The following is a 14,215-nucleotide window of genomic DNA, read 5'->3' as shown; positions in this document are numbered from 1 at the left end:
ATTCATGTGTGGGGTTGCTTCTCAGCCAAGAGAGTGGGCTCACTCACAATTTTGCCTAAGAACACAGCCATGAATAAAGAATGGTACCAAAACATCCTCCAAGAGCAACTTCTCCAGGCGCGGGCTGGCAGATTTCAGCCCGGGGGGCGCACAGGCGGGCGCATCACGTGACACGCGATGCGGCCTCGTCGCGCGTCATGTGATGCGGCCACCTGAGCGCTGACACGGCCGCATCCCGTGTCATGGGATGCGGCCACCGGTAAAAACAGGAGATAATTTATCCGGGGGGCGGCCGGCCCTATCAGCGGTAAGACTGAGCAGCCAGGGGGGCCAGCCCGCCCCTGAACTTCTCCCAACAATCCAAGAACAGTTTGTTGATGAACATTGCCTTTTCCAGCATGATGGAGCACCTTGCCATAAGGCAAAAGTGATAACTAAGTGGCTCGGGGATCAAAATATCAAAATTTTTGGTCCATGGCCAGGAAACTCCCCAGACCTTAATCCCATTGAGAACTTGTGATCAATCCTCAAGAGGCGGGTGGACAAACAAAAATCCACAAATTCTGACAAACTCCAAGCATTGATTAGACAAGAATGGGCGGCCATCAGTCAGTATGTGGCCCAGAAGTTGATTGACAGCATGCCAGGGCGAATTGCAGAGGTTTTCAAAAAGAAGGGTCAACACTGCAAATATTGCATTAACTTAATCTAATTGTCAATAAAATCCTTTGACACTTATGAAATGATTGTATTTTTACTTCAATACCATAACAACATCTGACAAAAATGTCTAAAAGCATTGAAGCAGCAAACTTTGTAAAAAACAATACTTGTGTCATTCTCAAAACTTTTGGCCATGACTGTAGGATTTACAATGTAAATGTAAATTGCATCCATAATTCACATAGGATTCTGAGTTGCATTTAGGTAAATTGCACACACTGTCTGCCTTATGGGCTGTGCACATGATACACTTAAGTGTATCAGTTGCAGAGGCCACATAATGCAGATAACTCAATCAATCAATAAATAGGGACTTGAGTTCAGGCCGTGGGAATTCCCCATGTTATATATATGACTGTACTTATGCTAAAGGCTCATTTTCTACTGGAGGTCTGAGCAGCTAGTATTGAGACACTTATGAGTCCAGGACCCATGGACTTATTACAGAAAAAGTGTCAGGATCTAGGTAAGTAATAAAGAGGGTAAATGAGGGATGTTTTGGTTTGTTTTTATTTCAAATAAAGCAACTTTTACACTTGTGTCTTTTTTTTATTTATAACATCCCCTGGTGCACCACAGGTTCCAGCAGGCCCAGGGTGCCTGGGTATGCTCGTATTTGTGGTCCCCCAAATGCCAGCATGCCCTGGCAGCCATGGGTATGCTGGTCCTTGTAGTACTAAAAGCTCCAGCTTGACCAAACACTTAATGACAGCCTGGGCACGCTGGCATTTGGGGATCATTTAAAATGACCCCCCTCCCCCCCACCACCCCATCGATGTGGGAAGAGCCCTAGTGCTATTGGCACAGGGCTGGTAAAAGCTAGGTGGGAGGGGAATCCAGCCCTGAGATGACCAACCTAGAGCTGGTCTGCCATTATGGCAGGGGGACCCCACGCTGCGGGTCTCCCTGGTATAGTGCCACCAGCCCAGGCTGGCAAAGCCTAGTGCTGGTAATAGTAAAATCAGGGGGACCCCACACTTTTTGGCCTAGTATCAGCCTAGGCTACAGCATTAGGGTTGGTTAAACTGTGTGTGTGTGTGGGGGGGGGGGGGGGGGGGGGTGGAATGGGGACACGCTGGCTTATTTATTTATTTACTTTCATATTTTGTATTACAGCAAGGTCTGTGCTGACACATTAATCATGATGTTATTAATGTCTCCTGTAGGTAAAATATATTTTTACAGTTGCTCTTAATTGCAAACACATGTTCTAGCATGTATATGTGACCGTCATCACTAGTACTCAGCACTTACGCCAGACCTATTGCTGGTGCAAGTGATACGACTGAAACACCTTAGAAATACCCAAAGCTTGCACCGGATGCTGCTGTGTGCGCTCGAGCTTGGCATGCCCTTATTGTACATTGACTAAGTACATAGGCCCATTTCTTTCTCAGTTCCACCCATGAAATCGAAGCCTTTCTTAACTGTCCTTTGCACTCGAAGATGAATTGCATGCACTTGCGTTCTCTGGCGTATAGTTCATTTCTGAGCATGCGCAGTGCAATTTAATGCAAAATACGCCAAGTATCCGCATTTACATTCCTTGAATCAGACCTGTTCTGCATAAATGTACCGTACTATGTGGATTGGTGAACTCATACACAGAGGCAGAACACTGCAGCATCTTTTTGACTCATATAATTTGACTCATACTATTTGCTTTTCAACAGAGCTTCAGTGGAATTTCAGGTTAACACTGAACAATGTATCTTCATGATTTATATCAGAAAGTTATAATCTTTGAGGGCTGGTTGCAGCCTTCAAAAGGTACAGACTACAGTACTTATAACACTATATTTTTGTGCAGCTGGAATTAGGATCCTTTTATTTATTTTTGTTGAGCTACTGTATTTTTTTATGAAAAAAATCTTCATAATGTCAATCAGTTTAATCTTTCCACAGAATATTCTTACAATGACTTTCTTGATTATCCAAATTGTTATTGTCACACACCAGCATATTTCTTTCTTTTTATGACTATAGCTGTTAACCTGGGATTTTTGGGACCTAGGTGTAAATGTATGAACCTCCGGATTCCTCAACACCGGCGAGTTCAGCATCTTCAGCGCTTAAATTTAAAGCGGCGCTGCCTTGTAAAGGGAAACTTCCCTTTACAAGGCAGCGCCGCTTTAAATTTAAGCGCTGAAGACGCTGAACTCGCCGGAGTTGAAGAATCCGGAGGTTCATACATTTACCCCCTAGAGTACTACACATTGCTCTTGGGGTTAATTTTGCTGGTTATCAGTCCTGGTAAGTGTATCAATGCTGTGTAAATCTATCCATTTGTGAATTATATTTGACTAACAATAGATCGATGGTCTTAATCCATGTTTTTTAAAATCCGCCTCATAAGCTTCAGCAAGTCTTTCTTCAAGGTCCTCAGAGAGTCATGCTAATCTAGCCATGATCCACTTCCTCAAATCTACGTTATGAAAAGCAAACTATAACCTAAATTAGTCGTCTTTTATAGAGAGGAGCACCTTAACCTCAAAATATGACTCAAATTACCCCTTTAATAAAGCTTGTAGTATACTGTAAAGAAGGGTCAGATATCACCCAGCTGTTTTTAGCTCCTTCCCCAAACACTCAAGTGGATGGCTGTTGGCGGTTTCATTTGGCTGGTGTCCCGACTAGCCAAAAGCCAGAGATAACGTACAGCTCTGTCTCTTCCCCATTTACATTGTATCCAGATCTATCAATATGAAAGCATCAATCAAACATTTAAATGGGAAAATAAAATTATTTATGTTATTAGTAGTAGTACTAGTAGTTGTAGTAGTAAGCTGCCATGTATTAATATGTGCTTCTTATCTGTGAACATGACTGGTGGAGCTGTCATACTGGAAATGGATAAAGGTCACATGAGCCAAAGAGAACCGCTTAATAAAAAGCGAGCAATAAAGAGCTGATATGTTTGGCAGCCTACTTATAAATACTTTACACACTGTGAGCTCAAGACAACAGGTTTAGTGATTCTCAGACCACTTGTGCTCAAGTCAGGAAATTGGAAAATAAAACAATTGTTTCCTTTACATACAAAGACAGCAATTTCGAGGCTGCTAAGCGCTCACCAAATCTCCAAACTGCAATAAATTTAACAATCTAAAAAAAGTATAGCTTTAGAATTCAGCTCCTGATTTTCCTAATGCACTGGCATGAGCAGAATTAAATAATTGGTGTAATCCCAGACACCCAGGTTACATAGATGCATGGCATATAGTTCACACACATGCTACATAATTTCATAGAAAAATCTGCAGGTATGGAACACGTTCATACATCTGGATTCACATGGCTTATCTGTTAACCCTTTCTTCAGACCAGGTTGCTGCCGTTCAACAATGGTTCATTTTAGATGGTTTGTTACAGCGCCACCTCTAAGTAAACATATTTTTAAATGCAAGTGGCATAGTTATTAGTGTATAAGACTACTTCACTTCTAGAGACAACCTTAAACTCTACCAGGTTTGTAATATTTTAGAACTGTCAAAAATATGAACATTCAGTCAAAACATAGTGGTTACTCACAGGTGGCTCAGTCACAGTGATTATCACATAGTGATTATCACATATGTGTTAATATGGGTATCATAAAAGCCTGGAGCGGGAAAGTCAAGGACCTTTGATCTACTAGAAAACAGTTCAGCCCTCTCTTCAATTACCCCCAACAGGCCAAGTTTCAAAATTGTGCATGTAGATTTAATCTGTACTATAATTACCCTGCCTTTCTTGTGAAATTACAACATGACATACTATGGTAACTGTGGAGAGGCTCTAAAAACTCTAATAACCAATCCTCACTTTATTGCAGCACTAATAAAGAATACATAACTCAGAGCATGAGTATCATGCTATCAGGGGTTCATCCACTCCTCCAGCCACAATTTAGAATAGCCATGTCTAGACACAAGAAGAGGGTTTGAAATGTGCAGTGGATTTAATTGAAGAAATATCTTTGTCTGTTTAAGAGAAGAGTTCAGCGAATACATAGGCAAATCTTAAAAATGGCTAGCAGGTAAATTAATATTATGTTGACTGTGTAGAGATATGAATATGTAACTAATGTGAAAATAATAAAAATAGTCTGTCAGTCTAAACCATTACATACCTTGTTATTTTATTAGTAGTAGAAGTTAGTAGATTTCATGAATATTACTATAAGGTGAAGCTTGGTGGATATATATATATATATATATATATATATATATATATATATATATATATATTAGTGTAAGCAATTATTTTTATAAAATTTTCACTCCAAATATTTTAGTCATATCTATAGCACAACTATGTGAGTAGACTTCAGTCTACTTTATTTAAATGTTAAGAGACTTTAATTGTTGCATAATTTTAATGCTTTAGTGGTGCTTCCATTGGGTTAAGGTTCTATTTTTTTTTCCTCTTCAAAATCTGTTTCCTCCATTTACAGTCTTGCTGCAGTAGTTACCCTGTGTTACATTTAGAAACCTATGTTGGCAAAGTGTAACTAAATGCTATCTGAGAGTCTGAGTCCCTACAAAACAAAAATCAATACACTACTACATTTGAATGTAGAATTATATTCTCAAAGTAACACAAGCTTCTTAATAATGTATATTGAGTTAAGATTTGGTACTTGTTAATTTTATGGACACCTCTTGAAATGTGGACTCCACCCCCATATCATCTCTGTGCTACCCCTCTCTGCCACCCGTACTGACCTCAGAGTTATAACTTCTGACCACTCCGAAATAACTGAATCCTCACTGGAGTCCACTGGCACCCATATAGTTAACAAATACTTTTAGTTTTATTCATACTAATAGCTCCTTTTGAAACTTATACTTGCATTCTAATGTCACTTGATTCATACATTCAGCTACCACTTAATAGAATTAAACAGGTTGTTTTGTTCTTCTTGTAAATTTAGAAAATGTCTTTTCAATTGTTTAGAGGTATAATATATATATATATATATATATATATATATATATATATATATATATATATATATATATATATATATATAATATATATAATTAGTTGCACACAAATCTATTAACACAATATGGTGACATGCAGTACACTCTTATAGCCTGCAGATGTCACTGCTGCCACTATTTCCCATATTGTTAAAATGGTCACACTCTCTAAGCAATACATGCTTAGCCCAGTCACCATACAACCAAATCTGTGAGACATTTGTGCCCTAATTGCAGTTAGCTGATCATTTTGGTGTTTGGACAAACAATCAACAGCCAACCTGATTTTGTACTAATCTAGTTCAACTGGATTTTAATTGTTGGGAGGGGACACACCCCATGCAATCAATAAATTCATATGCATAGAAGGATACTTAAATGTCTAAAAACGAAGTAGAACTATGCAGTTTTCTATTGGAATGTACGGCAATGTTTGAAAATTAGTTTAATTTTTTTTACTAATGTATACAGCAGACCCAGAGCTACTTATGCAAGTTTAGCTGTGGGATCACAGGCTCTGAGTAATATTAAGCACTACTGAGAAGTGTAAGAACGGAAGGCAAGGTGTGGATGTGTGCCACTTGGGAAGTCTGCCAATCTGCCACTCCGGGGCTGATATACACGTGAACTTAGCACAGCAATGAACACACTGTACTTTGTATCAGCTGAGACTTCTGACTTCACAGAGGCACCTGCTGGAAACTGAACAGCACCTGCGCACATCTGCATCATACAGCATATAGACTGCACCACATATACCGTCACATTATTCTGCCTGCATACACTTATACTTGCATACCCTGTCACATTATTCTGCCTGCATACACTTATACTTGAATACCCTGTCACATTATTCTATCTGCATATACTTATACTTGCATACCCTGTCACATTATTCTATCTGCATATACTTATACTTGCATACTCTGTCACATTATTCTGTCTGCAGACACTTATACTTGCATACTCTGTCACATTATTCTGCCTGCATACACTTATACTTGAATACCCTGTCACATTATTCTATCTGCATACACTTATACTTGCATACCCTGTCACATTATTCTATCTGCAGACACTTATACTTGAATACCCTGTCACATTATTCTATCTGCAGACACTTATACTTGCATACTCTGTCACATTATTCTGTCTGCAGCACTTATACTTGCATACTCTGTCACATTATTCTGCCTGCATACACTTATACTTGCATACTCTGTCACATTATTCTGCCTGCATATAGTTATGCTTCAATACTCTGTCACAGCGCTGTAACTGCATTGTTCTGATTCGTGCTGTACGTCACTGCACAGAGTCCATTCTCACAGCACATATTCGGATCACTGCTGGTTTACACTGATTTGCATTCCCTGCACACACTCCTCTCCTGAACCATTTCATGCACTTGCTCCAGATCTAGGACTCCGTTCCCAACCCCCAGACAGCTTCTGCAGAAGTTTGTGACACTAACTCGCATGTTACTCTCCGGAGATCCGTCTGATGGACCAGGGTGTGTTGGAGGTACCCGGAGAGAGGGCACATCCATGTCCTCTGGCTATGAGCAAGGTGAGGTGCTGATGTGCCACACTGTGTACCCCTGGCACTCCAACCACCGGGGTGAGCTGAGTGCTGGACAGCTCCTGACTTGGATCGATACTACAGCCTGTTTGGCAGGTAAGACTATCAAACCTGGGGGCAGGGGAGGGACGGCAAGTTTTAGCCCAGGGGCAAGACTCGACTCAACAAACTATTAGGAACACTTTCAGAACACTTTCAAGGAAAAAAAATACAGATGACCCAGCCCAGGGTAACCAGCTATGGGACCAGCCCAGGGGGACAGATGCCCCCTGACCCCCAGCCCAGCCTGAGTATTCTATTAACTATGTAATTTGGTTATATAAATATAGACATTTTCTTCAGTTGTATGTGATTACTTTCAATCTATTTTGGTCACCAATTGTATTTAATGTCCATAGTTAGAAGCATGTAAACACATCAGAATAAGACATCAAGTAACACTTTTTTTCGTCCATCTCCGATGTTTTAGCTGAAAGTATTGAAGCCATGGAGTTTCATTTTAAATTAAACAATACTTTGAAAAATGATGTATAATGTTAACTGTACAGTCTTACCATTACTACAATGTCAAAATCTGTTTCATTTCTAAAATCATTCAAAAGTGTTAAGGGCACATTGTCATACTTCTGTAGAAGTCCATTCTTCATCCCAAGCATTTACTAGTGATGAAGAATGACAATGGATCAGTAAAATACTATTAGAAATAAACAATTATTTAGGGTATATTCATTTTAAATCCTATCCAAGCCATACATTATTTGTGTAGATATGCCCCTCACCCTGTACTTTGCAAAACAGTTTTTATTTTGGGTCAATTTATCGTAGGAACTGACCCTCTAAAGTGTAATGGGTATATTTACTAAACTGCGGGTTTGAATAAGTGGAGATGTTGCCTATAGCAACCAATCAGATTCTAGCTGTCATTTTGTAGAATGCACTAAATAAAAGAAAGCTATAATCTGATTGGTTGCTATAGGCAACATCTCCACTTTTCCAAACCCGTAGTTTAGTAAATCTAGCCCTAAAAGTCTGTCCTCCTTACCAGAGCGTCTCTTCTTTGGTCCCCCTTCTTGTAGTGTCAACGTTGCCTAGTGCGTTTATGATATAGTCGCAGGTAGGTAACGTATTAGTCTGGATGATAAATTTGTCACCAGACCATCTAATCTGACAAGGATTAAAGTACAGCTTGGGCTGTGTGACCCTACATGCAGCTGCTCTGATCACATAATGTGATCTGATGCTTATCTGCCATGTTAAGGTGCTGCCCCCTTGTAGGACAAAGAGCTACAAGAGACCTCTGAGAAATATCCTGTTGTCCTCCATTGCTCTACTCTACTATATTATCTACTACTGTATCGTGTTCTGTCTCAGAAATCTTTTTCTTTTCTAGCTGAGCGACATGCTGGTGTGTCCTGTGTCACCGCATCTGTGGACGACATACAGATTGAAGAGACAGCCAGGTACCAGGCTTCATTTCTTATCAGGCAGAGACCTCTCACACTGTCTCTAATAGCAGATCATCTCTTTAGATGGGAAAACATTAATGAATTACTCTGAAGTTCAAGGGTCATTTGAAACAGTTACTTGCAGCTAATATGCTAGACAGATAGCGGTGTATAAAACATTGTACATTGTAAGATGAACCTTTCTTCAGGCTTAATACTTTTATATTTTCATTTTTCTCATTAAGAATATCTAACTGATCCACATTTAGTGCAACTGGTTAACGTTTGGATCTAATGAGCGCTCTATATACATTTATCATGCTGATCAGGATAGTGGATCTGTCTTCGGCTAATAAAACAAAGCATACTTGGTAAAAATGGATATGTGTTCGCCAATAATGTGTTTTCAGACACAATTGTGTTTTTATGTACAGCTGTGAGAAGGACACTGTCTTTCAAATCTGTTTTTACATAGCAGGGTATAAATAACAATCTAGGGCCTGATTCATTAAGGATCTTAACTTACGAAACTTCATTTTTAAGTCTCCTGGACAAAACCATGTTACAATGCAAGGGATGCAAATGAGTGTTCTGTTTTGCACATAAGTTAAATACTGACTGTTTTTTCATGTAGCACACAAATACTTGATAGCTTATTTGTACACTGAAATTTAAAGTTGATATGTGTGTGCTACATGAAAAAACAGGCAGTATTTAAACTTATGTGCAAAACAGAACACTCATTTGCACCCCTTGCATTGTAACATGGTTTTGTCCAGGAGACTGAAATAAGGATCCTCTTCATTTAGGATCCTTAATGAATCAGGCCCCTAGTCCTCATCAAGGGGTCTATGCATCAATAAGACGTGGTGCAAATAAATATGTATTGCTGTGAATCGCAGCGATGCATATTTAAGCTCCTCTGGAATGCAGGAGCACAGCACTTCCACTCTTATGAATTCTGCTAAGCCAGTGAGGCTTCAGCAGAATCCCATAGGAAAAGACGGGTAACTGTCTGCGCAATGCAAAGCTTCATTCATTGCAGAACATCGCAGTCCCCATAGTAATCTTTAGGGACTGTGATGCTGCACGATATTTGCCTAAACGGAGGCAATTTCTGTGAAATCTCCTCTAGGACAGTTAATACATAGCAACTACACTTAAATCATGTGGAAACAGCTGTGTCCGCGTGATTTAAGTGCTTGATCGGCTTGAAGCATAGATCCCCAAGTCCTAAAATTGAATGAATCTAATCTTGTGTGACAAAAAGCACATCACAGACTTTAGTTTATCAATATTTATTCAACAAAAAATTAGCCAACTTGAAGAAACCATTTGTGAAGTCTGTCTGTACATCCCTTGGTCCAGTAGCTTGTACAGCCACTATGCGCAGCATTAGCTTGAAGTACTCGTTTGCTGTATGAACTTACATCATATTTGATGAAAGTTGACCATCTCCTTCTTACAACGCAGGCTCAGCTCACTGTGGACACTGTTATACACTCTTATGTCCTGCCAGAGAATCCTAATGGGGATGAGCCACTGGTGCATGATTCAATGTCTGACAAACTTTAGTTGTCATATAGATGACCTCACATTTTTCTTTAAAATACACTGAAACAAAGTGAAGTCACAGTGGGCTCAATGATTGTGAGGCTAGGTTCTGTGGCTATAAAACATCCCCAAATCATCCTTCACCACAACCAAGCTTGACTGTATGTGTGAGGTCCTTATGCATTAAGACCAACCAAATTCACTCTGCTTTAAACTGTCCAGAATACATTGTTCAAGACGTCTTGTGTATCAATCAGATGCAGATTTGCAAATCTAAGCTGAGCTGCAAATTATTTTATCCATTGTTCTGCTATCCTCATATGAATCCCATCATTATTAAGTCTTCTGATGATGATCAAGTCAAAACTTTAACTCTTATTATGTTGAAAGAGGTCTGTATATCCATGTATGTAGATTTTAGGTTCTTAGTGCATTATACAGTCTGATCTTTGGGTGAGTTTGCTGGGATTGTCACCTTTGGGGAGACAAGCTACAGTCTTCTCCATTTGTAAATAATCTTTAACTGTAGAATGATGTACTTTAAATTGTATGGGAATTGCATTATAACCAATTTCAGACCCTTGCTGAAGATGCATTTTCTCCCTGGCATAGTGTTGGCACAAAGCTAAATGCTCCATATCAAACTGTTAAAGGTTCTACTATAATATAGAGTTGGCAGTAATTCCTGATGCAGTAGGTTAGCAGCACCTGGCTGAAATGACCTCATTTACAGATATGGAAGCAGTAAGGGTGTACATACTTATATGTGGTTGCTTCATTTTGGCTTATTTTTTTTTAAGAAATGACTAAATAAAATATGTTGATCAGTCATTTGTGTACTCTGAAACTGATTCTTTACTGCTTCTACACACAACTCGCCCTATGTCTCCATAGGGCTGTGTTTAGTGCATGGAATTATGGGAATATGGTCCAGACAAATTCTGTATAAAAAAAAAAAACCAAAAAAACCCCCACAAATCAAAACATGTTGGCAGTTGTGCTTTCCCCTTTAAATCTTAGTTCGAAGTGTTGAGAGCTCTGACAAATTTTAAAAAACGTAGTATTTCATATAATATATTTTAAATGTGTGTGTGAAACACATAAAATATATGCACAGAGAGCACTGCTTAATTATAATAGATTACTAATGGTCTTTTTGACCTTTTCCAGCACTGGCTATTTGGTCATTCTACTGCTATGGCAGCAGGACACTATTATCCAATTATCAGGGCATTTAATTATAAGACGTATGATGATTCAGGAGTAATGAGCATTCTTGTAACTTTCCCATGGCTTCACTATTGTTTATATTTAGTTGGCTTACTTCACAGTGATGTTGTCAAGAATTTAAATAGGAGATCATATGAAGTCCCCTCCCCTCCTCCAATTGGTCCCTGTCAGCAGGATTAACGGGCCCTGGCAAGGGTGAATGGAAAAACCTTTTAGCTGTGGCATCTCTGGGCAGTCGCTTGTTTTCAGTCCTAACAAGAATTGTTCTAGGTTACAAGCTAGATTTAGACTGGAGTAGGGAAATTTCAATAGCATTTCAGTAACATTTTCTACCCCAGAAGCCTGTAATATTGTACAATTCAATATAAGGCACTTGCATAACATTTTCATGGCATTTGTGGTCTCTTCTATGTCAAATGGTTTCAGGGTGCTCAAAATAAGGTTTATTTGTTTCAATTTTGTTATCAATTATGTGAAATCCTCACACCCGGTCTGTGCAATGTTAGATTCTGGTGTGTTATGGTGTGAAGGTAGTAAACATCTCTGCTGTTTGGTCGTGTATTGTATACAATAGCTGAGACGCATACACAGCACGGTGGCTAAGTGATTAGCACTTCTGCCTCACAGCGCTGGCGTCATGAGTTCAATTCCCGACCATGGCCTTATCTGTGTGGAGTTTGTATGTTCTCCCTGTGTTTGCGTGGGTTTCCTCCGGTTTCCTCCCACACTCCAAAAACATACTAGTAGGTTAATTGGCTGCTATCAAAATTGATCCTTGTCTGTGTGTGTGTGTGTTATGGAATTTAGACTGTAAGCTCCAATGGGGCAGGAACTGATGTGAATGAGTTCTCTCTACAGCACTGCGGAATCAGTGGCGCTATATAAATAAATGGTGATGATGATGATACACTTTCCATCACACTTAAGCTATAGATCCTAAAACTGAAGTAACATCCTGGCAATACCAGAATGCTGTCACCTAATCGGCAAAGAAAAAGAATATTCACATATCCTGGTGTTATCAGGTAAACAAAATAAATGGATTTCGATGGGGAGAAAGTTAAACATAAATGGTAAATCAAATATTTAGGTGACAAATGCTTCAGAATATTTGTGGGATAAATTCATCTAATCTTGGAGGATTATATACAATAAATGTATATAATATAACATGTTCTATAATGAGAGGGAGAGAAATATTGGTCATAACTAATTTATAGTGAGCAATAAGCAAATGGCACAGAGCAAATCTAAGGGGCATATTCACTTAGGTCCGGCGATGCTGCGCTTGTAAAGTGACAGTTCAGTACCGCAACATCGTGGATTTCCCTTCGCAGCCCTTCGGGGTGCATGGAAATCCGCGGTAATGGGAGGTGTGCAGCTGTGCGTAATTGCTGGACCTAACTGAATATACCCCTAAGACTCTGTGGTGTAAATATCTGTGTGCATAATTATTTGCATGGAATGAGTGCAGATTTTAAAGATTTCCTTTAAAAGCAGAACAATTGGAAGAAACTACATATACATTCATTCCGTTTCAGCAACCATTTAGGAAGAATAGGGATCATACCTTTACTTGCTAGCTGCCTGTTTTCTACAGTATATTTATAATTTTCTTGGTTGTCTGTGTGACCATTCCTGGCCATGTCATTCCTATCCTATCCTATAATGATCTTCTTCTAATGAGCATCAAACATATGCTGTTGGGGGGGCGGGTATATCTGCATACACTCCCTTCTCTTTCAGTGTTCTGCAAATATATTCTCATTTTTTATTACTAGGATTGGACAACAAATCTGCATTAAAGCAAAAGTAAACAGAGCCTTCACTACAAGCATGGAGGTAAGACCAACTGTTTATAGGTATTTTAGTCTTCCCATTACTTTAATTGACTTCGAATAATAAGAAATTTTAATATTAGCAGGGTGGAAAAACGTAAAATAAAAACATTCTTGTAACTGAAAAATTAAAACTCAGGTTGAATTTCTCATTCCATTAGTTAATATTTCATTGCAAAATAAAAACGTTTGAGAGACACACTGTACAGAGAAAGGAACTGCCGCTTTAATAACTATCTATTAAAGGCAACAAATTTACACCATAAAATAAATATGCAGATATTATTGCACTAAAGAAACAATAAACACACACAGGTAACAAAAACAATCAAAAGGTTAAAATGTTTTTTTTATGTTGTAATAACTGGAGATCAAGATAAGGGGTTAGGGGAGCGGGGATGGAAGGAACAACAAAGGGCAAGATTCGGGAATGGTGGGGTTCCTCAAAAACAAGGACAATAACAGAAAAATGTGACTGGAATGGACAAACCAGAAGAGATCCCTTTGGAAGGATGGGTTACTTCTTAAAGGAGACCTAAGGAGCCCGGATTTTGTAAAAAGATACAGGAGTTCTCAAGATGCTCGTTCATAAACTCCATTCAATATGTTTGCCAGGTACGTTGGATTATTTGAAGCAGTTTTGTTTTTCTTATTTAATTTCTAGGTTGGTATTAACGTTGCAGTAGAAGACCCACTTACAAATATCCAGAAGCATGTTTGTACAGCGTTTTCTACGTATGTGGCCAAACCACCTGGAACAAAGAAGGTACTGTATTGTGACTGGTTTCTGTGAGCAGTACATAGTGTCTCCTTATTATAATGATACCTAGACATAACTAGCTACAGTTTCTTGGGTGCATGAACAGAAGATGCTGTT

The 14,215-nt window shown here is 39.0% G+C and overlaps 2 protein-coding genes across 2 annotated transcripts in view; both read left to right on the top strand.

Moving 5' to 3' along the window:
• Window positions 1-14,215, top strand: part of LOC142097997 (uncharacterized) — a 1,069,021-nt gene that overhangs the window by 1,003,673 nt on the left and 51,133 nt on the right. The window lies entirely within an intron of this gene.
• Window positions 4,668-14,215, top strand: part of ACOT12 (acyl-CoA thioesterase 12) — a 40,433-nt gene continuing 30,885 nt past the window's right edge. Inside the window, exons 1-5 of the mRNA XM_075180255.1 lie at window positions 4,668-4,741; window positions 7,108-7,367; window positions 8,662-8,731; window positions 13,282-13,342; window positions 14,003-14,104. Of these exons, the coding sequence (XP_075036356.1) occupies window positions 4,731-4,741; window positions 7,108-7,367; window positions 8,662-8,731; window positions 13,282-13,342; window positions 14,003-14,104 (504 nt within the window). The 5' untranslated portion in view covers window positions 4,668-4,730. The remainder of the gene's footprint in view (window positions 4,742-7,107; window positions 7,368-8,661; window positions 8,732-13,281; window positions 13,343-14,002; window positions 14,105-14,215) is intronic.

Source organism: Mixophyes fleayi, chromosome 1 (genome assembly GCF_038048845.1).
Source record: "Mixophyes fleayi isolate aMixFle1 chromosome 1, aMixFle1.hap1, whole genome shotgun sequence".
Classification (NCBI taxonomy): Eukaryota; Metazoa; Chordata; class Amphibia; order Anura; family Limnodynastidae; genus Mixophyes; species Mixophyes fleayi.
The sequence above is the reverse complement of the archived record's forward strand: the minus strand, read 5'-3'. Positions and strand labels throughout refer to the sequence as shown.